Source organism: Chrysemys picta, chromosome 5 (genome assembly GCF_011386835.1).
Source record: "Chrysemys picta bellii isolate R12L10 chromosome 5, ASM1138683v2, whole genome shotgun sequence".
NCBI classification, from domain to species: Eukaryota; Metazoa; Chordata; order Testudines; family Emydidae; genus Chrysemys; species Chrysemys picta.
Window position 1 is genome coordinate 6671979 of NC_088795.1, and position 25819 is coordinate 6697797.

At 42.0% G+C, this 25819-nt stretch overlaps 1 protein-coding gene across 50 annotated transcripts in view; it reads left to right on the forward strand.

Moving 5' to 3' along the window:
- ADGRL3 (adhesion G protein-coupled receptor L3) overlaps window positions 1-25819 on the forward strand; it is an 820109-nt gene that overhangs the window by 714303 nt on the left and 79987 nt on the right. For 18 of the 50 annotated variants that reach the window (XM_065595838.1, XM_008162780.4, XM_024100857.3 and 15 more), the window contains 2 exons: window positions 19463-19631; window positions 24945-25070. In XM_065595838.1, coding sequence (XP_065451910.1) covers window positions 19463-19631; window positions 24945-25070 — 295 coding nt within the window. Of the gene's footprint in view, window positions 1-16046; window positions 16074-19462; window positions 19632-24944; window positions 25080-25819 lie in introns of all 50 variants that reach the window. The other 32 variants (XM_042860378.2, XM_042860377.2, XM_042860374.2 and 29 more) reach the window with 3 other exon arrangements.

Genomic DNA, 25819 nt, shown 5'->3' on the forward strand with positions numbered 1-25819 from the left:
TTTGATTAATAAAAGGCAGATTTTGTAATTAGATTGAAAGAATTCCTCAATGGGATTGGACACCTGCCATACCTAAAGTTATGCAGGAATCTTAATGTGCTTCCTAATGGCTGGAGGGGAGGGAGTGAAGCCTGCTTCATCATACTAGAAAAGGAGAGCCCATCAGTCATGCATTCTATTTTTTTTTAAGCATGGTAACATTTTCTTTGAAATCTCAGTGTGTGTTTCTCCCTCGCCCCGCCCCCACCCCCACACTTTTAATTGTCCTGCTCTCTATCTGTGGTTAGGTTTGCTAGCATTCCATTTAGCCAAACTGCTGTCACTGACATTTTTCCATGGTGCAGTCTGTGGCTATGAGTTTTATTTTATTTATTTTGGAAGGGTGAAATATATGCTTTTATAGCTAAGTGCAATTACAAACCCATGAAAAATGGGAGTTTTCAATTTGTTTTAACTCTCCTTCCCTTTTTCCATGCATTTTGCGCCGGTGTCATTTTATAGACATAGTATACAAAACCTGTCTCAACATTTGCCTTAAAGTCAGTTGGATGCCCTTTAAAACGTAATTAGTGTGGGCCTTCACAAAGAATAATAATAAGTAGGACTGGAGAGTTGTGTTCAATGAAAATGTCCATCAAAGGAAATCTAGGCACGTACAAAAAGCATCCTCCTAGGAATTTATTTCTCATTATGTTAGTTTTTGGTACCCAAACTTTCCACTTGTTGGTTAGTTCAGTTTTTAAAAGGGACCTCAAGATAGTTTTATCCCAGCATTCAACCCTTTTACCTGCATTTACCTGCATCTGTGTCAACCTGCTAGCATCCCTCTTTCTTTAGCAATACAACAAACATTGAATTAACAAACTGAGGTTCCATTGGATCATTATTTATTCTCTTTGTGCAATTTTCTAAGCGAGAAAGAATGGTGTTAGTTCCTGAGGCCTCAATTCAGGAAAGCATATGCTTAAATTCCATTGAAATAAACACTTAGGTGCTTCCCTGAATCAAGACCCTAAGGGCCTGATCCTACACAGCAGTGAGCCCTGTTATAATAATCGGGCCTACAAATTTGTGATTGTAAAAAAAGTAAGGAATCAAAATTGGTGTGTCAAATATTAGGCCTAATTGGTGGACAAAATAATGAAGGGTAGCCTGTTCCACCCACCATTCCCTTTGTGGGTCCTTCAAGAAAGAGCCGTTTTTGGAGGGAGGGGGAAATAAAAAAAAAGTAGGGAACAAAAGATGGATGCTACTGGCAAAGCAAGCTTCACCATCCTGGCTGCTAGCTACATCATCTCCTGGGATCTCAGGCCTTCACCATCTTAATCCTAAAAAATGTCCTAACCGAACCAAGCCAAAGAAAGGTACCTGAATACCATCGCCTCCTCTCACAGTCCAACCAAATCCCAAATCCCACCTAAGATCAAATCAAATCAGACTTTAACCAGCTCAATTAACTTCTTTTCTTTTCTCTTCTCCAAAAGGACAGTTGTTACTGCTTTTGATACCCTCTGAGAGATGATCAAACAGGGGCTTTTCCTTCTAAAACGCTCTAGAGCTAAAGCGAAAAGAAACGAAAAAGTGGTTAAAATGAAAGCCTTATTTAATACTTTACATTTCAAAGGTTTTAACTGTTTTTCCCTTCTTTTTTTTCTCTTCCATACAATTTTTTAAAAAACATTAATGATGTTTGCCATAGTACTAAGCAGGCTGAAGTCTCTATATACCAAACCCAGACCTTGTTTAACACTATTTAATGTTAAGCAGTAACTGAGTTAGGTTAACACCTTTGGCCCATTTATTCCATCTAAATTAATACAACCGTGCACCCAATGGGATGATGAACATCATCAGTTCCTCCACGGGAGCTGAGGATGGATAGAGCACTAAAGTTTTACAGACAAAAAAAATAGTCCTTTCAATATTTAATTTAAGGGAAACCGATTTCTGTCAGCCAACTACAATAATTATTTTCACACTCTTTTGTCCCACAATGAAGAGCTATATTTCTCATCTCGGAATTGTCATTTGAAGAGACATGTCCGGCAGCCTAGTGAGCTGTAATAGATTCTGTCACATAAAACAAGGGCAGCACAAAATGTGATTGGCGGTTGGGGAGAGTGGCTGTTTGTCTGTTTCCATAGGAGGGTACCAAGAGCAATGTTAAACTTTCTAGGCTGTGGCACTCATTGCTTGGGAAGGAAAACCTGACCCCCATATTCTCTCATTTTTGGCACCCAATTTTATAAATTCTGGCCTAATTTTCAGAGGTGCTGATAACCCACAACTCCAGCTGAAGCTCCTGGCAACTTTCACTCTTCTCAGCTTTCCTGGAATGTGTTGAGTCCTTGTGGTTTAATCAAGTGTCTCGCAATAGTTAATCTTTTTTCTTAAAGCCCCAGCTCCTGGAGTCACGTGTTTATGTAGGAATTGCAACATTCATTTAAAAATAAGTTTCTAGTCTCCCATATTTGCAGAAAATATGCTTGGAAATGTGGGTCCTAAAGGCTCAAAGATAGGAGGCAAAGAAAAAAACCACCATTTCTTATTGTTTAAAAAATCTCTTGATTTTTTTTTAAAGCCACTCCTATGTCTTTTGCAGGGTCTAATTTATGATATTTTAACATTAGTGATAGTCTAGACTGTACTTCTCAAAATCACATTCTGGTGTGTAAATTTGGGCACCCAGAAATGAAGCCACTAAAAATGAGAAGCCACTTTGAAAAAGTGCCCATCTAACTTTGCTCCCCATTTTCATGTCGTGTTCTCCATGGATTGCCAAGGCAGCAACAGCTTGTGATTAACTCATGAGTCTGTAAATGACACATCAGTTCATATTACTACAGCCATGGGAAACAACTTCTTTTGAAATTAACTGATCCAACCAAAATACAGTGACCCAAATCCTGGAATGTGTTGAGCACCTGCAACTGCCATTGAAGTTGGTGCATTTCATCGATGATGTATTATATATGGTGTAGGTATAGTATACGCTCATTTTCATATTTTAGTTATGCATCATATTTAAAGACGCAGTGTGAGTAGTTCAGTTCTCAAAATTAGGGGTTTTTTAAAAGTACCTAGAAAACCTTTAATAAATTGGTTTTATTAAATGAAATTAAATTTAAAAAGAAAAATAAATATTCATCTACAGAAATGTTTAATAAAATCTATGCTCAGACACAGCATCATGCAAAACAGAAAATGAAACTGACTGATCCAATCTGATTGAAATGCGAGAAAGTAAACAAATTGCTTTCTGTGCAGTGAAAAGTAAGTTAGATTTTAATTGTTTAAGCTTCCTTCCACTTCAATAATAAGGAGATTAGGTCAGTAAGGTTGGTAAGGATTTTTTTTAATGATTTGTATGTTGAGTGTCATTTTACCAAAGCCAGTTTAATTTTTCAGTAGTATAGTTGTGGTTATGAAATCAAATGAAAATACAAAGATAATAAAGATCACATTTCAGATCCGTATATTAAATCTTTAATTTCTGTAGCAATTTGTATTATCATCTGAAGACACAATTCTTGGAAATGGTTAATGATGCTGCAGGCTCTGGAAGCACATATTGTACCAGCTTCAGATGGGGACTCATCTTGCAGAATAGAAACATTTTAATCCTTCATTCCTTCTGCACTGACAGTTGCCTATAAACATGCAATGATCATGCTGTATAACTTGCCGCCTGAGGGCTCCGTCCTACAGGGTGCTGAAGGCCGGGGAGAAAAGTGCAGAGAACCAAAGTATTCGTGCTCAGAGTCTGCTCAGCCCAGCACCCGAGCTGGTTGTAAGGCCCAATCCGGCAAGGTGTTCAGCATCCCTCAATTCCTGTCAGTGGGGAGATGAGGACGATCACTAAGGATCGGGCCCATTGTTCCGAGACCTGTGCACAGTGCTAAATAATGGGAGATTTTGTGCATCTGCACTGAGCCCTGCTGAGTATTCGGGAAGTGGGTGCGATGGGGATATGCCAGGGCATTGCCAAGGGATAAGTGTTGATGTGCAAGCCAGTGAATGCAAATGCTTATTTGCAGTAGTAGAAGTGACTATTTCTATTACCCTGTACCCCAAAGCCCTACTGCTGAATTCATAATAACTTGTAGTGAATTAACTAAAATAGTCATAGGTATTAATAACAGTGATTGTTAGGATTTCCATTTACTTCTACTAACCAGGAGGAGAGGCTATTCGAGCACATCATTGAGAAGGAAGAGTGAGAGCAGGGCCAGCCACCGGCACAGCTGTGCTTCTAATTCTGTCCTTCCCAGACTGTGTAAGAGTCTAACCAGCCCGTTTGACTAATTATAATCTTTTTGAAACTACAGGTTCAAATCACGCTGCCTCCAGTGCTCCCTTCCAAAGTAGACAGAGGCACATGAGAACCTACACTGGGAAAAGATATCTCATACTAAGGAACAAATACATATGGGAGCCATAACCTAGCTAGAGACTGGAAATAAAGTGTAAAGGTTTAACAGTGAGGGCAGCTTCCCAAGGGACAAGGGGGATTCTGTGTCACTTGGAAACTTTACAGAAAGTTCCAGCTTCACTTGGAAAATGTTCAAGTGTCTAGGGGTACGTCCACATGGCAAAAAACCGAACCCACCTGCAGCAGCGAGTCTCAGAGCCTGGACCTACAGGCTTGGGCTCAGTGGCCATGTAGCTATAGATGTTCCAGCTCGTGCTGGACCCTGGGATCTGAAATATGGGGGGGAGGGGCGTGTTTCACAGAACATCTAAATGGCTATTTTTAGTGCCTTAGCACAAGCCCGAGTCGTAGACTCAGGCTCTGAGACTCACCTTGGTTTTTGCCATGTAGACAGAGCCTAAGTGATCTAGGTGCTTTTGAAAATGGGTCTTAGCTCCTATGTCACTTACCCCACATCAGGGGTGATATATTCACCTAGTTTTGGTTAGATGATGAAGTTACTGGGTGAGGGTCTCTGGTCTGTATTGTGCAGGAGGTCAGACTGGGTGATCATAACGTTTCCTTATGGCCCTATAATTTATAATGCACGTTGGCACAGTGCTCTCACAAGCTTAGCAGTCAGCTTACTACATCTTTTTGAATCTTACCGAAAGCACCAAAGCACCATGTTCAACAGCCCTATGGATGGCTCAGAACTCCTGTCACTCAACCCACATCTGCATCCCCGCATGATCAAATTTCTAATATGCAAAACCAGAAAAAATACACTCATCTGCTGCACATACACCAAATTAAGTGCTTACGAGAGTCCTACCAAGCAAACATGCCACATATTGGTATAACAATATGCAAACACCTTAAAGGAAAATTGCTAATATTTGATGTCATTGAAATGAAAAACCACCTAGGATTGCATTTATTTTTATGTGCGTTTTTGTCCAGATGGTCACGTTGATTGCAACATCATATTTTGTCCATTCCTGTTGGACACACTTTTAGGTTTTTTGTGGAATGTTTTTATTAATAATAGATTATCTGTTTTGGGTTTTTTGTTTTTTTTTGCTTGTTTAGCTATCGTTTTCATGATGGCTTACATTAGTGTTGAATGGCAGTAGGAAGTGCTAATCTTTCCACTGACAGGTGTCTTCCTTCCAAAATAAAAACCAATCAATAATTATCGATTGAGAGAGTGTCTTGGAAGATATTAAATACTCGAGGTCTTTCTATGAAACCATTCATCAAGATTATTGTTTTAAAAATTCACAGATTTAGTATTTTATCTGCAAAGCCCTGCTTGAAAAATGCAAATGTGGCCAAAGTCTTTATCGAATCTGAATCATGCGGAAACAATCAGATACATGGTTATACTTTACTGTGTTTTGAATAATTATGGCACGTCTTTGCAAAGTTAGAAGGAAGGAAATAAACAGGGTAAGCAATTTTGAGGGCAATTAATTACTTACAGAAATTAGATGAGCTTAACAAAATTGCTCTTTTCAATTACAATAATTAAGAACAAATCTCAGAAAACAGGCCAGATCTTTTGCAACAACCTCCTGTTGAAACAAAAGGGAATAAGAGGGCTCATGTTATAAGATATAACCAGGCAAATGATGCAGTAATTCCAAGTCCTGTGCCTGAATGACCTAAGAAGGTGGCCTAGAGTGGTGGATATTAACTGGGTGAGATCTGCAAGACTGTGTGAGGGAGTTAGGAGTCCTACTCCCATTGAAAGTCAATGGGAATTGAGTGTATGATAACAACAGGCATTTTTGAGGATCCTGCCCTCAAGTGACTTGATCCTGTTTGTGGCTCTGCACAGACATCTGCCTTGGGTTCAAATTACAGGTGGGCAAGCCTAAAGTGGTTCTGATCAGCACCCAAAAGCTCATAGCTGTGTTTCCCCATTGCCCTACCCTTTGTGTCCTCATTGACACCAGTGTGACAGAGCACTCCCATTCTGATGACATGCACCCACCTGGCGATCAGTTTGCACTGGTATAGGTGACTGCCCCAGGTGTGGGAGACTGATGAACTGGGCTCCAGATCCTTGCCCAGCATTTACCTGAATTATCCACAGCTTATTTTGCTCCTCTTCTAGGGCCACTCTCTCTTCCCCTCGCAGGCTCCTTGACCTCTCTTCCCCCAACAAAAGTGCCCATCCTTCCTACCTGAGATAAATTCTTCACAGTGCAAGGAGCCTGCTACCCAATTGAAACATCTTCAGTGACTGGGTAACTAGCCCACTCACCATTGTAGCTATTTGGCAACAGCTGGCTAGGCTGCTGTATCTTCTGGGAACAAGGCTGATGGGCCGATTACCCCACAATATACCCAGAGGGATCGCCAAAAAGCAGGCAATCTAATTTTTCTCTTTTTCTTTTATGTGCAGTAGGATCTTGAACTCTCATCTGGGCCTTCCTGCTGATTCTGGCTATGTTAATCCAGTAAAAGCTATTCCACAGATGCAGTGCTTAATTTGTGCCAGGGTTTGCCATAAATTACTGCATCAGTTACGAATGTAAAACAATTGCTTGAGCCCCTGCACCTCTTCCCTTCCAAATGTAGCACTGCAGAGATGTCACCCTACAGGGCAGAACCTGAGAACATGGATTTTGGCCTGCCTTCTTGCAGTTTAGTGGCAGCCAATGCAAGTTATTTTAGTCATCAGAATGGGGAAGCCGAGGAAGCATTAAGGGACTAGGAGAAAAGAGAGAAAATCTTGTTGATGATTGTGACAGTGTAGTAACTGAAAAATGAAACTGGTGAAACTCTTTCATGAAAATCCAGGTGACGCATATTAGTGGTCTAAGAAATTTGATTAGAACATTTGGCTTGATGCCAGCCAGTCATGTTGGATCTTTGTCACAAAACGTGAAGCCAAATCCTTTAAGTAGTCCCTTATTGCTGGCTATTGATTTTTCAGAATGAAGACACTCCTTCACTAATTAGCAACGAACACATTTGTTTTCTGCGAAGAGCTACTCTGGACTTTGAGTCACTTAGTGTGGCTTTTCAGAAGTTGGCTCAATCAATTATTGCTAGCCCTAAAACTGAAGAAAAAAAACACACACTATATCTCATGGCAGATATGAATGGAAAATAACATCACGTTGTGTTTTAATTCCTTCTAGTTTATGAATACAGGAATTCCCATCTTAGGGAAGCTACAGTTTAACCACTTGCCGTGAAAATGAATTATGCACATTTATTTCAAATTATTTTGGAGGCGCACGCATAACCTCTCTGCTTTTCAGAGCATTGGTCACCCATAGAAGCCAAGTAAGGTTCTACTCACTTTGGGCTCATTTCTGCCATATTTGCTCAGCAGAATACTTATGCTCATAGCGATTACCCATATGAGTAAGGATTTTGGTATCGGCACCCTTTGTCCACATGTTTATCAAGCCTGAAGACCTTTTATTGGTCTCAGAAATAAGGGGAAACACTTTGAAATGTCATAGGTATTTTTAATTGTGTCTAACTGCACAAATCATAGCATCTATTGTTGGTTATTTATGTCTTACTTTAATGCAGTGGTTCCCAAACTGGGGTTCGTGAAATTTTACAGGGGGTTCTCAGGAAAAAATTCCCTAATGGCGGACAGAGCTGTCCCTAGGGACCTCGGGCAGCATGGGGCCAGCAGCCCGGAGCCCCTGGACTTCCAAGAGCTAAGCAGATCAAAGCAAGCCTATCTATCACACTGAGGAGATTTAAACTTCAAGACTCCTTATAAGAAAAGGAAAGGGAGGTAGATATTTTTTGCTGTTTTTATAATGAAATAGGCAGCTAGTGTTGTTTTTTAAATTATTATGAAGAACAAGTTTAAGCTTTGTTGTAACGTGCATTGTTTGCCTGGACTGCTCAAGACCTGAATGCTTGTGTAGGAGGAACTCTTTGAGTTGAGTTCTTAAATGCCTTCCTGCTGTGTCACATCTGATACTCCTTGAAGAAACATAGGAGCCTTGTCTTATAACAGGCTTATTCAAAGTGATACAAGCTACAAAAGTGAGATCTTGGAAGAGTGTTGCCGTTTTCATAATGTAATTAAAATACTATAATGATAAATAATAATTAATAATAAATAGTATGTAATAAGCATGACATAAAAACAAATTGTGTATTTCCAAGATCACTGCTTTTATAATTTATACTCAGGTAAAGGAGAAAATCCCTGGAAATATTCATTTTTAGGAGAGGGTTTGCGAGTCTTGACATTTTCGTGAAAGGGGTTCACAGGTTGTTAAAGTTTGGGAACCACTGCTTTAATGGGATGCTTTCTGTTCAAAGTTGGCTGAAAAGTTAGATTTTGTAAAAAAAACAAACAAAAAAACTTACCTGATACCTCATAAGGCCAACAGAAATTATTCCAATTTTTTAAAAAATACAGACTTACTTCATTTGTTTTTGTCCCAGCTGCAAAAAATGCAAGCAAACAGTATAAATAGTTAAAGTAATTGAATTTCAAAAGTTTTTTCAAGTTTTAATAATCTAGGTTGCTAGTAGCACATATATGAGTAGGTCTGTTTGTCTACAGGATATTACTTTGAGGTTGTCGATGTCCCTTTGAAGTGCACGACTGTGCTGTTCACTTGCACTCTCACATTTCTGGTCATTCTGTCTCAAAAAATACCGATTGGGATTATAAAAAGAGCCTAAGTCAATAGGGTTTGTGCTCCTAAGTTACATAAGTGCTTCAGGTATCAGAGGGGTAGCCATGTTAGTTTGAATCTGTAAAAAGCAACAGAGGGTCCTGTGGCATCTTTAAGACTAACAGAAGTATTGGGAGCATAAGCTTTTGTGGGTAAGAACCTCACTTCTTGCATCTGAAGAAGTGAGGTTCTTACCCACGAAAGCTTATGCTCCCAATACTTCTATTAGTCTTAAAGGTGCCACAGGACCATACGTGCTTCAGGAAATCCCATATAGAGCAGAAATAGAAGGGGTCAGGAGACTGGAGATGGAAATGATTAGAACCATAGATTGATTTCTGAGTGAACTAGAGACCGGAAAGGTTGGCACTATTTATTTAAGGGAGAGGATGAATAAGAGGATCCTCATCCATGAGGGGGTCCTAGGCACTATGGTAATACAGTGTGTGATGGGTTAGATCACAGAAACTCCCTGGGGGCTGCCAACTGATGTGCCAAGACTACTTCTGCCCCTGCCTTCCCTGCCAGCTTGGGATTCCAGAACCCTGCCTGGTTGTGCCAGACACGCTTGCCGGCTACAAACACAGACCCAGGTCTGAATCACGTCCCACAAATTGCAGGAGTAACTGAAAGAAGCTTAAGAAATGTTCCTGTCTCGAACACTCAGATGCCCAGCTCCCAATGGGGTCCAAACCCCGAATAAATCCGTCTTGCCCTGTATAAAGCTTATACAGGGTAAACTCATAAATTGTTCGCCCTCTATCACACCGATAGAGAGAGATGCACAGCTGTTTGCCCCCCTCTTCCAGGTATTAATACATACTCTGGGTTAAATAATAAATAAAAAGTGATTTTATTAAATACAGAAAGTAGGGTTTAAGTGGTTCCAAGTAGTAACAGACGGAACAAAATAAATTACCAAACAAAATAAAATAAAATACGCAAGTCTATGCCTAATACAGTAAGAAAACTGAATACAGATAAAACCTCTCCCTCAAAGGTGTTCCAGTAAGCTTCCTTTTACAGACTAGTCTCCTTCTAGTCTGAGTCCAGCAATCACTCACACCCCCTGTGGTTATTGTCCTTTGTTCCAATTTCTTTCGGGTATCCTTTGGGGTGGAGAGGCTATCTCTTGAACCAGCTGAAGACAAAATGGAGGAGTCTCCCAGGGGGTTAAGTAGACTTTCTGTTGTGGGTGGACACCCCTCCCTCCCCCTATGTAGAATCCCAGCTACAAGATGAAGTTTTGGAGTCACATGGGCAAGTCACATGTCTATGCATGACTCAGAACTTACAGGTAGCAGCCATGGTTCACATGCTACCTTGAACGTCCTCAAGTAGACTTCTTATGTGGATTGGAGCCTTCCAAGATCCATTGTCCTTTAAGTGTTTCTTGATTGGGCACTTAACTTGAAAATTCCTTTCTATAGATGCTGCCCAAATACCTTACTAAGGGTACTTAAAAATCAAACCAGTACACAGTCAATATTCATAACTTCAAATACAAAAATGATACATGCATATAAATAGGATGGATAGACTCAGTAGATCATAACTTTTACAGAGATATGTTACATGGCATATGTAGCATAAAACACATTCCATTTATGTCAGATATACATTCACAAGCATATTTCCATAAAGCCTTATGGGGCGGCAACGTCACACAGTGTGTGTGTGTGTGCGCGTGTGCAATAAAATATATATAATTAATAATAGGGGAGATGTTTAGAAGTTGTGATCCTTTTCAGGGTACTCATGACTCAGTCATGTTTTTAGCCCCCTGCCTTCTGTGAGTGGCAAAATGCTTGTACTTAAACTGGGTGTCAGTTCCCTGACACCATCAGCCCGTTACCCACCTAAGAAATCTCCTCTGGGCTATTCCAGCCCTTATGTCACCTTGCAGGTTAACAGTTGGTGTGCCCTGGTCCCCAACCCCCTTTGCAGTGTCCCTCTGTACCCAGCCCCTTTTCCATTGAATAGTCAGAGAGATACCAGGACTACTGTCCCCAGAGAAGAGTGTGCACACCAGCTTGTATGGTTCAACTCAGGATCAGCACCTAGCTTAGTGTCACTGCTCTAAGATATATTGACAGTGAAAACAACAATAAATGTATTAGCAAAGATTCAAGAGGCACGAAATGTTGAGAAAGGATAATGGAAACAAAAGGTTACATATAAAACAAAATCATAACACGATTTCTGGAGACTAAACAACAAGCTAACCTTTGGTCTAGAGAAGTTTATCTCCCTTAGATGTCTTCTGTAGCATTTTCAGCCAAGCCTGGTGGTGATCCCATTTTCATGAATGTAACTGATTACTTCTTAAGGGAAGGATAAAGGGGTGTCTTCCCGGCCTTCTCCTTGTATCCCCCAAAGTGCAGTGGTTGTATCCAGAGTCAGGATAACCTCCTGTGGCTTATTCTCCAGTGTGTTGCCTCCCTATTGACTTCACTCTCCCCTCCCCATTGACTTTGTGTGTAAATGAGGCTTCCACTGTGTGGGCTGAACATCTTTTGTTTGGCAGAAAACCTGTCTGTCAACTGTGCCTTAATACAGACTTCGGGAACACGTTTTTAGTAGACATACATAACTGTGTGCCTATATTTCGCAGTGGTATCAATGCCCAATGTGATCCCGGCTTTCATTTAAGACCTCACACATGACATTCTCTGGTGAACCAGAATGTACAGACCAGAATCAGGATATTCTTGTAACCCCCTTGCCAGTTGGCATTGAGGGATTAGGGCAGGGGTTGGCAACCTTTCAGAAGTGGTTTGCCGAGTCTTCATTTAATCACTCTAATTTAAGGTTTTGTGTGCCAGTAATACATCTTAACATTTTTAGAAGGTCTCTTTCTATAAGTCTATAATATATAACTAAACTATTGTTGTATGTAAAGTAAATAAGGTTTTTAAAATGTTTAAGAAGCGTCATTTAAAATTACATTAAAATGCAGAACCCCCCGGACCGGTGGCCAGGACCCGGGAGGTGTGAGTGCCACTGAAAATCAGCTCGCCTGCCGCCTTTGGCACGCTTCCATAGGTTGCCTACCCCTGGACTAGGGTCACAGAAGCATAGGCCAAGATTTTAAAAATCAGATGCCTGTTTTATCCCTTGCCATCCCTTCTATATCTGGAGAGCTGCCGGATGCTCTCTGCTTTGAAAACCAGGCCATTTAGTTAGCTGCCTAAATGGGGATGTAGGAGCCTAACTTTAGACACCATTTGGTCCTGCAAACATTGCAGGGAATACAAGAGGTAATGTGGACACTTCTTTCTCACAATGTAAGAACAAGGGGACCCAGTGAAATTGAAAGACGTGTAACTTAAATCTGATTTTAAAAGATTTACACAACACATTCTTAACCTATAGAACTCATTGCCCCAAGCTACAGTTGAGGTTTTTGTTGGATTCAAAAATGGACTGGACATTTATATGGATAATAAGGCCATCCACTATTCTGTCAGATAGATGAAAAGAAATGTGGGGATTTAGATCCTCATGTCTCAGGGCATAAGCTAATCATTAGTTGCCAGGGGTTAGGAAGAAACATATGGAATTAGATGGGGGTACACAGTATTTTAAATATGGACCCTCTACTGATTCTTTCTATGTGTGTTACAGTTTGAGGGATAATTTATGTTCATTTCACCAAAACTTGGGGTTGATTTTTACTTGCTTGTATCGTATCTAAGTATCATGCCAATGCTTTATAGCTCTCAGCTACATTTTCCCTCAGTCAGGGGTTGGTAATGTATATAATTCCAAGACTGTAGTCCCTTTTCTGTAATTTCTTGTGCGTATCGCAGGCAATAACACTACACTAGTAATCATAACAACATACAACACCCCGAACGTTACCAGGAAACAGGTTCTGCTCTGTTGTTCAGCATATGGGAACAAATATTTACATGTGAGCTAATCTTCATAAAACTACTTTAGTTTTGAAATCAAAACAAAAAATAAAAACGTAAGTGACGTAGGAGCCTACGTCCCCTGAGCCAGAAGTCTAAAACCAATGGGAGTTAGGCACTTAACCTTCTCAGGTGCTTTTGAAAATCCACCAAGGGCCTAGCTGCATCTTTAGGTACCTAAATACCTTTGAATATCTGGTCCATGGGATTTAGGCTCCTAACTGTCTCAGTCACTTTGGAAAATGGGTCTTAGACTTGTAAGTCACTTAAATGTTTTGAAATTTTTACCCTTAGGCGCTTTTGAAAACTTTAAGCTAAAAGGCAAATCCAATGATTTCACATTTTGTTTACACAAAGATAAAAAAGACCCTCCAGATACCTTGGAGAAAGGCCATTGCTACTCACTCCAAAACTTAGGAAAGGCTGTGTCAGCTGAAGCTAAGACACGTGACTAAGGCTACGTTTACACCCTACCCCCCGGCAGCAGCATGTAGGGTATGTATAGCTACATACCGCAATGAGAAGCCTGTTGCATCCAAACTGTGATGTGTAGCTACACATGTCAGTGAAAGGCTCCGGTGGGGAGGAGATGCAGCTCCCCGTGCCGGAGCCTTTCACTGTCGAGAGAAAAGGCTCTGGCAGGGAGAGGCAGCGGGGAAAAGCCCAGCTTCACACTGACTTACAAAATTCAGAAAACTGTTTACGCACACTCTTCCCCTTCACTTCCCATGGCTTATTGAGGAGGGGAGCAGACCTGTGGACAAAGCCATGCTGGGGACGTGTGGAGGGAAAAGGTAGCTGCCCAGGTTGCTTCTTGCTCTACCTAGTCACTGCTCCACCCTCTGCAAAATATCTGCATAGCCCCTATCCATGAGGCCATGGGGACAAGGGACCAGCCAGGAAAAGCTGCGTTGAGTGACATGCTCCTTTCCCCAGCCACAAACTGGCCAGCTGAGCTGCTGAAGGAGACCACACAGAAGGCCTGGTCCTGTCCCTTTTGCCCTTGTCTTGATTGCCTCTGCAGTGATACTTCTTGTGGGTCCTCCTCCTGGGTAGCTGGCTGAAGTGTGCTGCCTGCTGCTTTCCCCTCCCGGTGCCCTCTGCTAGGAGACACTGTGGTCCGCACAAGGGGTTGCTATCAGCTGGGCAGTGGTGCCTGTCCTCTGCCTGGGTACCAGGGTTCCCAGCTGTAGCATCAACAGGCCCTAGCAGGGGTCTGTGAGAGGGCTGGCTGCCCTGATGCTCTCGCAGCCCCTCTGAGGCAAAGATGGTGCAGTGCATGGAACCCCAATTCAGCCCCTCCCCTAAGTTACAGTCAGAGCCCCTGCTCGTGGAGGGAGACAGAAACCAACAGGCCCTCAGACCAGGGGCTCGCTCTGTAGACTCTTGGTGCCAGTAGTAAGCTCTCTTTACTCTGCCCTCCAAATGGGAATCCTACCCCATTCCCAACTCCCACTCCTTTCCCCAGTGAAACAACCCACACCCCTCCGATAGCCTCCCTCACAGGCCCCAACCCAGTAACCCTCAGGCTGATTCCTCCTCTCTGGCCAGTTCCCAGCCACCACCCTACCTCAGAGCTGAGACCCTCACATCAGTGCTCACTGCTTCCCTTCCGCACCCTTTGCTTCCGCTCCTGACATGACCTGTCTCCCCCAGCAGCGAGGAGAGGGGCCACACCAAGAGCACAGGCCGGGGAGTGACACACGTGTTTGCTGGCCTGGGAGGATGGTTCAGGGTGGAATTCGCTCCAGCCAGGAGTCCCAGCCCAGCAGTCAGAAACTTCCCTCATACTCTACCCCGAGCCTCCCTCCCCAGCCCCCACAGCTTCACTGCTAGAAAGAAGTCCATATTATGAAGTCAGGTGTCGTTGGCTTTGCCCCTGGATGGAAAGCTACCCCAAGCATCCAAACACAGCAGAGATCTGCATGTAACCATGACAATAGCTTCTTCTGCACGCAGCCTGGGCCTGCATGCTGCCAAGCAGCAGAGGCCACGTGTAGGGAAACTGGCCATCCTTGGGTAAGTGAGAGCATGGCTGGAGTGGAGGGAGGCCAGCGCAGGGTGCACAAGATGGGAGGTGGTGGTCAGATGCTGGAGAAAAGCGATGGGGAGATGACAAAGCGCCATCACCAACACCACGAGGCTGGTGGTAGCTCAAGCTGGAGGCGGAGGGGGTCTGCCAGCCCAGTGGTGTTGGTGATGGTGCGGAGGCGGGAGTCGACTCTGGCATGGGGTGTTGTGCGGTGGAGTTAGCGGAGGTGTGAGTGGGTGCACAGGCAGCCTGACTAGTGGGTTGGGCGGGGTTTCTGGACCATGACTGGGGGAAGCTTTCCCACCTCGCTCAGGGCCCAGTCCTGATCTCACACCCAGGTAACTCCAGTGACTTTCCATCTTGTTTGGTGGGCAACATTGTTCCCCCTCCCTGCCCCCCATAAAATGGAAGTAAATAGGTCAACACTTTCCTGTCTCCTTGCAATCAGCGGAGAGGGTTTTAGACGATTTTGATGCCATTATCTTTAAACGAGGATAATGTCGCAGTCTGACTCATAAATAGGCAACCTGGGAGTTACAATTATGAAAACAACTAATAATAAAAAGATAAGGCTTCTATAGAACATCCAAATATATTGGACAAAGAATGCCTAAGGTACAGCGAAGCTTGCCATCTACACATATCAAAGCTTTCCAGGATGACTACATTAGATTTCCTCTATTAATGTTCTCCATAGACAGCAATGATTTTTTTAAAAATAGATGTCTAAGTCAATTGAAATTTTATAAGCAGCAGAAGAAGACTGCGGCTGGGGAGCTACAGAACTCAGGGAATGACGGCTGCTTTCATAAGTGATGCCAGGATGCTGCTGTTATTTAGATCCTCTGATAAGTAAACCGGTCTGGTCAGTGTCTGGGGGGGACACCTGAGGAGGAGGCTGTGGCATTCTTTTTGGTAGGCTGGGAATAAGCTTTGGTTATTTCTTACAAAATATTCTTTCTGGCATTATATTCTAATGTTGGTGTTCTTGTCTTTGTCTATGCATTCTTTAGCTATGAGGATAACAGACCCTTCATCAAGTAAGAATGACCTGAATGGCTGATAAATCCCATTTATCAGTGTGGTCTCATGAACCAGCTGGCAGATCAATATTGAAAAATCATTAAAGCTTCTGTCATTCACGTTTGAGGCAGAAGAGCAAACTGTGCAGGAAAATGGCCAGGCATACAGCTTCTAGGCAGAGTAAACATGCTGCATATGTATTGCCAAACAATTGTCACTTTATCTGCTTCACAATTCCTGATTGGACATCACCCGAATTCACTGCAAATGTTAAAGCAATCTCGTGTAGTACAGACTTGTTATACCAATAGCAGCTTTCTTGTTTCATTACGCTCTGTCGCTCTGTGCATCAAGTGTGTTGTGCTGGTAAGGAGGGCTTTGGCTTGGAATTCTTAATGCAATTTAGGGGTAAATTTTCAAAGTGATGCATGGGTATTAATCCATATAACTCCGAAGCTAATGGGGGCTAAATCTCTGTGCAAGACTTGGAAAAAATGTCTCCTTAAAGATGAGACTGCACAGTTGTCACAAATTGTCAATTTCAGGCTTTCAATCGTGCCAACATTTGATGTTTTGTTTTTCCATTTCTTTAGAATTAAATTATAAAAAAGACTGTGAAAAACTTGTAACAGAAACACAAGTCTGTACAAAGAGCTAAAAACAAAAGGAAGCAAGAAACTTACAAATTATGCACTTTATATCAACATTTCTTGTCCTGCAATCAAAAAAGAAAAAAGAGAAAAAGTAGTATAATGGAAGCATAACAACTTTGCAATAGACTTTCAGTTTGTTCTTCTGGTGAAGAGTCCTTTCTGTTCATTTTTTTCAGTACCATTGTCATATTCTCTTTCATTTTTCAGTTCTCTTTTCAAGGGTAGGGGATGGAGCAATTTTATGCAGTTTCCACCCCCTCTTTACCTCCAGGTCTGTTTTCTACATCAGAACTTTGTATATTGGACAGGTTGTGCTGCGTGGCTCCTCTAACCCAAAGGTTCCTTTCAGCTGCTAAGGTAGCATATTTCTGTTACTACCATATAAATGGTTCACTCTTTCCTATGCATCTCTGTAGTCTGAGGTGCCCTCCTTAGACTCAAAAACTGGCTGAAACTGGAGATAGGGTCATTTTCAATTACCATTTCGGTCATTTTTAAACGACCAAAATACACAAGGACACAAGAGAAAAATCTTTGTTTCGGCATTATTATTATTTTTTTTTAAATGACTTGATTTTGCAATTAAGATCATAACGTGGTCTCCTTGCTGGTGGAATCTTGGCAGGAAAAATATTTAAAACAGCCAAGCTATTAAACTTTATCAAGTGACCGCCTTTCCGAAGGATTTTTGAGACTGCATTTTTAATTTGCATAGTGCTAAATATTTATTCACAGAATTGACTGGAAATGCTTCAAAGGAGCTGGTTCTGGTTTGCTAGATATATAATAGGGATTTAAAATTAAAAAACTGTCTAAATAAGTAGTTACCTTAGTGGAGCTCTTCTGGTCGCATGGATAAATACATGTTTTATGAACTTCAGTGGAAGATATAATACTGTATTTTCTTTCTAATATTTAAAGAAGAACAACGAGAAACTTTGACACAACAAAAGTGTGTTTCTGTTTAGGACAAACCCTTATAAAAGCACAGGAATTCAAAGTGAAGGCTGACATGTTGCCCTAGTGGCATGACTATAAGATTGGCATCCCCAGCTGCAAACGACTTGGCTTTCTCACAGGATTTTTCACCAGCTCTTCTCTCTCTCTCTCTCTCTCACACACACTCTCTCACTCTCTCTCCCCCCCCTTTCCCTTAGCAGAATGCAAACCCAACTCCATTCTATCTCAAGCCAAGTTTTTTTTTCAAGCCTGCAATGTCTGAGGAGGTTGAAAATTAGGCAGAATTTGAGCTCACTCCTCCCTATCAGGACCTTGAGCCTTCAAGTCCTTCTGCTGTTCCCAGCAGATAGCTCAAAGCTGTTGCACTCCAGGACTGATGTAAACAGAGGACACAGACGACGTGAAGCGTTATGGTGTGGGCCTCCTTGCTCAGGGGAAGTCAATCCAAAGCCTCTCTCAAAGAAGAAGAGTTAAAAAGAGGAGAGGTGTGAGTGGAGAATGAGCATGTCTGGGCAGGCTTTCAGGCCTGAGTCCCCCAGGTTTACATGCTATAATTCCATTCACTTTGGTAGAGTTACTCCTGACTTACACCAGCGTAACCTAGAGGGAAAGCTGGCCCTTGGGCTTAAGAGTGATCCTCAAATGAGGCTGCTTGCCCTGCGTTCCCCACTTTGGCCACTAGGTGGAAGTTCCCATGGTGCCTGCAGAGTAGCATTCTCATTAAGGTCCAATCCAGCGTTCACTGAAGTCTGTGTGATGACTCCTATTCATTTCAGTGGGCGCTGGAGCAGAGCCTAAGGCAGGACTGGGTTCCCTTCTGCTCCCTGTCCTACTTTTCACGCTTTGGCTTTTGGGTACCCCTATGGAGTAGCGTATCAACCCCTCCATGTGACTTATCATTTAAAGTTTCAGTGTCGCTTGGGATAGCTTTGCCCCTTCTTGGATGGCGGTTCCGGCTCTCCTTACACTGAGTTAACAGAAGTAAAACACACCAGCTGACCTGTTTATCCAAAGCTCACAGTGCTTGCCTTGGTTTCTCAAAAAGGAAAAGGCTGTGAACCGATGTCTGGAGTCACTTCTTACCCCTACCGCCCATCCTAGCAACCCAAGTGAAATGCATTCTTGAGGGGAAGCAGCCACACATTGAGAATAGTCCTCCCCCCACCATTAAACTTCAGAACAAAACTCGGAAGTAGAAGCACAGCAGGTGAACCAAGTCCCAGAGCCTCACCAGCCACGTGTAGTAGTTTTACCTTGTTTTAACTGGCAATGGTAAAGTTTACCAACAAATCAGAAACCAGGGGAAAAAAACAGGAATAAAGGTGTCTTAGTGACTGTTAAATAGGGAGCATTTAAAGAAGCTAATCCAACTTCAGCAGTGAAACCCATGGGGGCTAACAAAACAACTCCTTAAAAGGGTTTTGTTTTGTTTTTGTTTTGTTTTTTCTCAGCCATTTGCAGAAACAACATCTACATATCATTTACATATTCACTGCTACTGCATTAAAAATGTTTATGGTACAAATCTGCTTTGGTTAAGATAAGTTTCTGTCCTCATAACATTTTCATTTTTGTATCTTTCCTCAAGCTCAAAGATTAGTAAAGTGCATGGAATTTGATAAGCGCTTTTGTCAAACAAAAAAACAAAACCCAACACCTCCTTGTAACTCTATCTGATTATTTTTTCTTCTGCTAAAATGATAGTGGAATATAATCACTGCTAGTAGATGTGCTAATTCCTCTATGGATCAAAGACCAATTCCTTTCTGTATTTGTTTTCTTTCTCTCCACAGGTCATGGGTTATAGGTGCAATAGCCCTACTCTGCCTCTTAGGACTGACCTGGGCCTTTGGACTTATGTATATTAATGAAAGCACAGTCATCATGGCATATCTCTTCACCATTTTCAATTCTCTGCAGGGAATGTTTATATTCATTTTCCATTGTGTCCTCCAGAAAAAGGTAAGACAGATTATTCCGCGCTTCATAGTCGTGATACAGGGTATTTCGTTGCCTAACAACCACACTATAATGTTACCAATGTGCCTTGCATTTTTATTGAACAGACATGTTTCTATTTACATAATAAGGGCTGTATTTAGATTGGAAATTGGAGAGATGCATGAGAATGAGATACTGAATGAGATGCATGGCTGTGGCATAGCAACGTTCAGGATGTTGGAGATCACATTATCAAATGCAATACAAAATGGTAGCATGTAGTTTTGAGGGAGGATGTAATACCCGTGAGAGTTGTTTGCATTTTAGAGGCCTGATTCTCCATTCACTTACTCCAGTGTTACACTGAGACAACTTCATTGGCATGAATGGAGACATCAGTAACATGAATGAATTTCCTTCTGATTTACATGGGTATAAATGAGAGAAGAATGGGGTTGTGTATCTTGGCTTAATTTAATGCAAGAAAGCACTCGGGAATTGCCTGTCTATATAGATGTACATATCAGGTGTTAATAGGAACTGCTTCATTTATTTTTTTTAAGGGGAAGATTTTCAAAATTTTGAGGTGCACAGGTCCTATAGCACTACAAGGTATATATAACAACTATTCCAAAAAGTCATGGAGAGGTTTTTAAGATCCATTTTGTACAGCATGGAAATTCAGGCGTATGAAAGCTCTTTAAAAAAATTAATTTCTTCTACCAATATTAAATATACTTTTGGAATAATAAGGCCAATTTCTCTTTTCAGCTTACAATAGAAAAGAATATCAGAGGGGTTGCCGTGTTAGTCTGAATCTGTAAAAAGCAACAGAGGGTCCTGTGGCACCTTTGAGACTAACAGAAGTATTGGGAGCATAAACTTTCGTGGGTAAGAACCTCACTTCTTGCATCTGAAGAAGTGAGGTTCTTACCCATGAAAGCTTATGCTCCCAATACTTCTGTTAGTCTCAAAGGTGCCATAGGACCCTCTGTTGCTTTTTAATAGAAAAGAATGTAAGCACTTGTAAATGTAGACTCCGATCCTGCCTTGTGACCTGTGTGGCTGGAGAATAACAATGTAGGATTGAAAAGTTTCAGAGTAGCAGCCGTGTTAGTCTGTATCCGCAAAAAGAAGAACAGGAGGACTTGTGGCACCTTAGAGACTAACAAATTTATTAGAGCATAAGCTTTCGTGGACTACAGCCCACTTCTTCGGATGCATATAGAATGCATCCGAAGAAGTGGGCTGTAGTCCACGAAAGCTTATGCTCTAATAAATGTAGGATTGGGGTCTTGCTGAAATTTGATCCTGTTCTCCACCTACAGGCCACATCCAAAGCCCATTGAAGTCACTGGAAAGACTCCCATTGACTTTAGTGCACCAGGATGTAGGGGCTTGACCTTGCACCATTCGGCTGAATGGGTATCCTCCCATTGACTTGAATGGGAACAGGAACAAGCCCTGGATGAGCCGCAGTGTACTGCATTGCAGCTGGTAGGGTGACAAGTAAAGCCTTGGCCAGCAAGTTGTTTGGAAGCAGTTTGAGAACCAGCTTGCTAAATCGTCATGCTTTAAAACTGGAGAAAGAAACTTGGAGTCAGATTTTTGTTCCATGTCATTTCATCTCCGGAGCGATCCTCATAAGAGACTTGAATGCTTTAGTTCAAATCCAAGTTTGTGATAATGATTCTAAAACTTTTTAACTTCCATGCATAATAATAAAAACGTAGGAAGATGCTGAATACTTTAAAGAGACAAGTCAGGTGAACAGAGCAAATACTGTCAGAAACATCTTTAGGCACCTACAGTATCTGCAGTTGCCTAAGGAGCCATCAATGTTCTGGGGATTGCCACCTAACTTTAGGCTGCTGTTTATGAAAATATTGACCTAAAAGTTTAGAGCTGCTATTTAGTATCTCAGGGTAGCATAATGCAGCATCGTTGACTGCACAGTATAGATTGGTTTCAAGCATTTCATGAAGGTAAGAAACTAAGCAGACCTATATATGTATGTATATTCATACGCCAAGCATTTACTGATGTATTGGCATCAGGCGCATGATGTGTTGTTACTGGTTTAATGATAATGACCCAATTCAGCAAAACACGTAAGCACATACCTCATTTTAAGTACATGAGTAGCTCCATGGAAATCATGAGGACTACTTATATGCTTAAAGTTAAGTGCATGCCTAAATGCTTTGCTGGCGTAGACTCGGTAAGAGCAATGTAGTTACTTAGTCACTTTTAAGCAGCCATATTGCTACAACCTACGTTAAAAAAAAAAAGAAAACACCAAAATTCTCCACCAAATCCACTGCGGTTTAGAGGAGAAAAGAAAACTCTGCTTGTAAATGGGCTGAAATGAGCCAATGGCATTTTCACTTAAATGTGGAGAAAATGATAGCGCTTCTGAGCCTTAAGGAGAGCCAATTTTTCTTTATTACAGAATGTATGTGGAAATGTTAATTTGACCTTTTAATAAATGAATCATTAAGGGCTAGATTCTGATTCCCTTATTCACATTGAATAATTCACTCTGCAGGCAGTCGCATTGTCGTGGGGCATCAGGCACCACTCAGCGTGAGTAAGGGGAATTAGCCTGTCCCATATTAGGCTTTGTAAATTCTACCATCTATATACATGATATATCAAATAGAAAGGAATCCCACTAATCTCAGTCAAAAAGAGCAAACAGGGATGACATGAGCATGCCCTTGAAACAATTCTCTGCTGAATACGCTGTTCAAAAAGCATTTGCATTTTATCTGTGCATCTGTTTCAGTGTTATTTGTAGTATCCTCTAAGCTGTATAACGATGACAAAAGAATGCAGTTATACCCCGAGTACCTATACATCTCCAGTGCCTCCTGAGGTCAAAGGCCTGCCTGCCTTTCCAGCACTGACTATGAGAGGGCATCTGATAGAAGTGCAAATCTTGTTGTGTGTTACTGCTGCTCTATATTTCTAACAATTGTCTGAGCCTTTACTAGTCTATAGATACCACAGATTGGGAAAGAGGGAAAGCACTTAAACACATGCCCAGGTCCCATTGGGTGTGTCTACACTGCCTTGTAAATCCGGATCTATGGGACCTGGGCTTGTGGACTCAGCGTTTCCAAGCTAACGCCTCGGTATCCACTTGCATTATAAATCTGAGTTACAGTTGCTGGACCCAGGTTCAGGGGTGCTGCGGGTTCTGCCACACCCCCTGGCTTGAAGTAAATAACAAACACCAAATGCATGGTTTCCATGGCTACCATCATCAGCGCCGTCGCTATAAAAATTGTTCCAGCACCCCTGCCCAGGTCTCAGAGCAGGGCTAACGCAGCCATACTGCAGTGCACAGACCTTCTGACTCAAGTCTGCGGCTTCAGCTGCGTCCACACTGCAAAACGACAGGGCTTCGACCCGAGTCTCAGCAGGATTTGGGCTCGGATCCACCCCCCAAACCTGAGTCATACCCCAACCTTGGTGTGCAGTGTAGACGTACCCATTGACAGCTTTACGTGCGGTCCTAAATAGAGATTCTTTTGTGAGCCTAGGCACCCCATTGCTTATTTTGGAGATCCTGATGCCCTTACCTCAGTCCAGTAGCACTTATTCCATGCATAGTGCCATTGACTTCAGTGGATCTGCCTGTAGTGTATTCAGCAGAAGGACCATGTCAGAATCTGGCCCGTTAAGTGCTAATTTCAGCAGATGCTGCTGAGGTGTGGGTTGTGCTCTTTTGGTGTTTGTATATTTCTGGGGAGACGGGAGCTTCATTTCTCCATTAAACCTGTTTCAGCTCTCAGTGTTTTGGGTTTGCTCTGCTCTCTGACTCTTTAATGATTCTAGTCAGATTACAGTGTTTCCTTTTATGAAGAAGTTGGATTTCTTTCAAGTCTGTGTTTCCTGTAAACCCTGTTGCTCTAACTCTCAGCCCTCTTGCAAATGTTTGTTTTCTAGCACAGCACCGCTTAATGGCATTATAGCATTGTGGCCATTCCAGCACCGGATGCCTATTTTACACTCTTTGGCCAGAATCTCTCCTCTCTCATGCCAGTTTTACGACAGTGTGCTGTCGTTGATTTCAGTGGGGTACTGCTAATTTACGCCAAGGTAGGGGAGAGGAGAATCCAGTCCAGTCCCTGGATTTTGGGAATCTCTTTCCCTGAACCAAGGGGTTGGGAGAGGGATTATTTGAGTGGGGGGGACATTTTCTGTCTCTCACGGACTGGAAAATCAGCACATAGCTGTGGTGGGAAGCAGTTGGTGGCTAATTAAAGGAATTGAATTATTTTCTCTCAGCAAAGGACTGATTAGGCACTCGAGAGCACATTGGGCACTCATGGTATTGTGTTTGTCTCAAGCTTTTATGGAAAGGCCTAATAAAAAAAACCCTGTAATCTGCTATTTAAATAATCGTTTCACAGATAGGTTTCTGAAATGCCCATAGGAAGAGTGGAGAGAGATTTAATCAGAGAGCAGTGAGCATAGTGTGCTCACAGACTAACCTCTGCCGGTTTCCTACTGCATTTACATTTCACGTGGAGAAGTAAAGTGGCCTTTTTTCACATTTGTGGCACAGCCTGAGATCACCCAGCTCAGCAGATGACCCATTTTCACTCTGGCCTCTCCCTGGTCTCCATGCATGTGCAGTCTAAATTATACACACACTCCAAACTTTTCCAGTGCCTAGAGCCTCAGCTGGGGTATGTCAGTGTAGTTCCATTGAAGTCAGGGGAACGACATCAATTTTTGCCAGAGAAATTACCCCATTAACTCCTCAGTCTTGTCTGTCATATTATAGGGCTTTATGGGGGCGTTTGCACCGTTCCCACCAGTTCTACACACAGAAGACTTCATTTCAAAGACTGTCAGTTTCACAGTTTTCTGGAGTTTGAATATATATATGAAATCAATTCCTCTCATACGTTTCTTTTTTTGTAATTTTCCTCCTAGTCCCCTGCCAGAAGCAATAATTTGTAGCACTGTGATGAGCCAATATGCCAGTTCATATCAAATCTATGAAGATATTAATTTTGGGGCATAAATAGAATGTCTTTAGTTTCTCTCATGCTGCTTTGATGTGCCTCAGAGGTAGCTAAATTCGACTGATATCGGTGAACCGCTTTCCTACATAAAAGCCGTCCCTTATGACATCATAAATGTAGAGCTAATGTGTTAGGAGAACACTGTTGAAAGGTGTAATGGAATTCTTCTAAATGCACAGAAACAGCTATAATTTTAATGAATCATAGAGGAGGAAAAAAACTATTGAAAATCTTTAGTCTCAGGCTGGAGAGGGAGTTGCCCACTAATGGAAATGACTGTTTAATTGGCTAGGTACGTAAAGAATATGGAAAATGCCTGCGCACACATTGCTGTAGTGGGAAAAGTACGGAGAGCTCCATCGGCTCAGGAAAAACATCTGGGTCACGGACTCCTGGACGATATTCCACAGGCTCACAGGTAAACCGTGTATGTTCACCGGCATGGAATGCTTCTTACCTGCCTGCTAATATCGTTCTTTGCATCGGGTGATCTGTAGGCAAAGGATTCATTTCTGGAAATGAGACATCCTCTTGGGCAGGTACATCACTTTGTGCAGTAACAATCCATCAGTCAAGGAGGCTTCATTTGCTTGTAAAACTGATGGGGGAATAAGTTGATTATAAAACTGATTTGATAAATGGGCAGCTCAAAGACTTCCTGTTTGGTATCATTCTTTCCCTTCTGAACGTCATGGGTCACACTCTGCTCTTTGTTATAGGAGTGGTAATCTGTAGCAGTTCCATTAGAAGTCAAAGGAGCTGTTTCAGAGTTACGCCAGTGTCATGCAAAACAGAATTTGGCCCCATGCTTTCAGATGTGACATCCCTGAATCGAGCATAGTTTGGTGACCTTAGGTTGAAATTACCATTAGCATCCCTTAAGCAGTCCTTAAATGAATTGAGGTGAAAACAAAGGTGTTTTTCCCCAAGGCTAAGGAATGTGTGTTTTATATGACAAGGTTACTGTGCTACCCCAACAAAATATTTATGCTGATAAAAAAACAACAGCAGCTAAAAATCTTGTATAGGCTGGGTGTTGAGGCCTATCACTTTCTGGCAATAGTTGTTTTAATCTGTTGGTTTACTCAGTTTCCATAGTTTATGGATCTCTGCAAAGAATCAACTGAGATTCAAATAATAATATTTATTTTCTAAATTTTATTATGC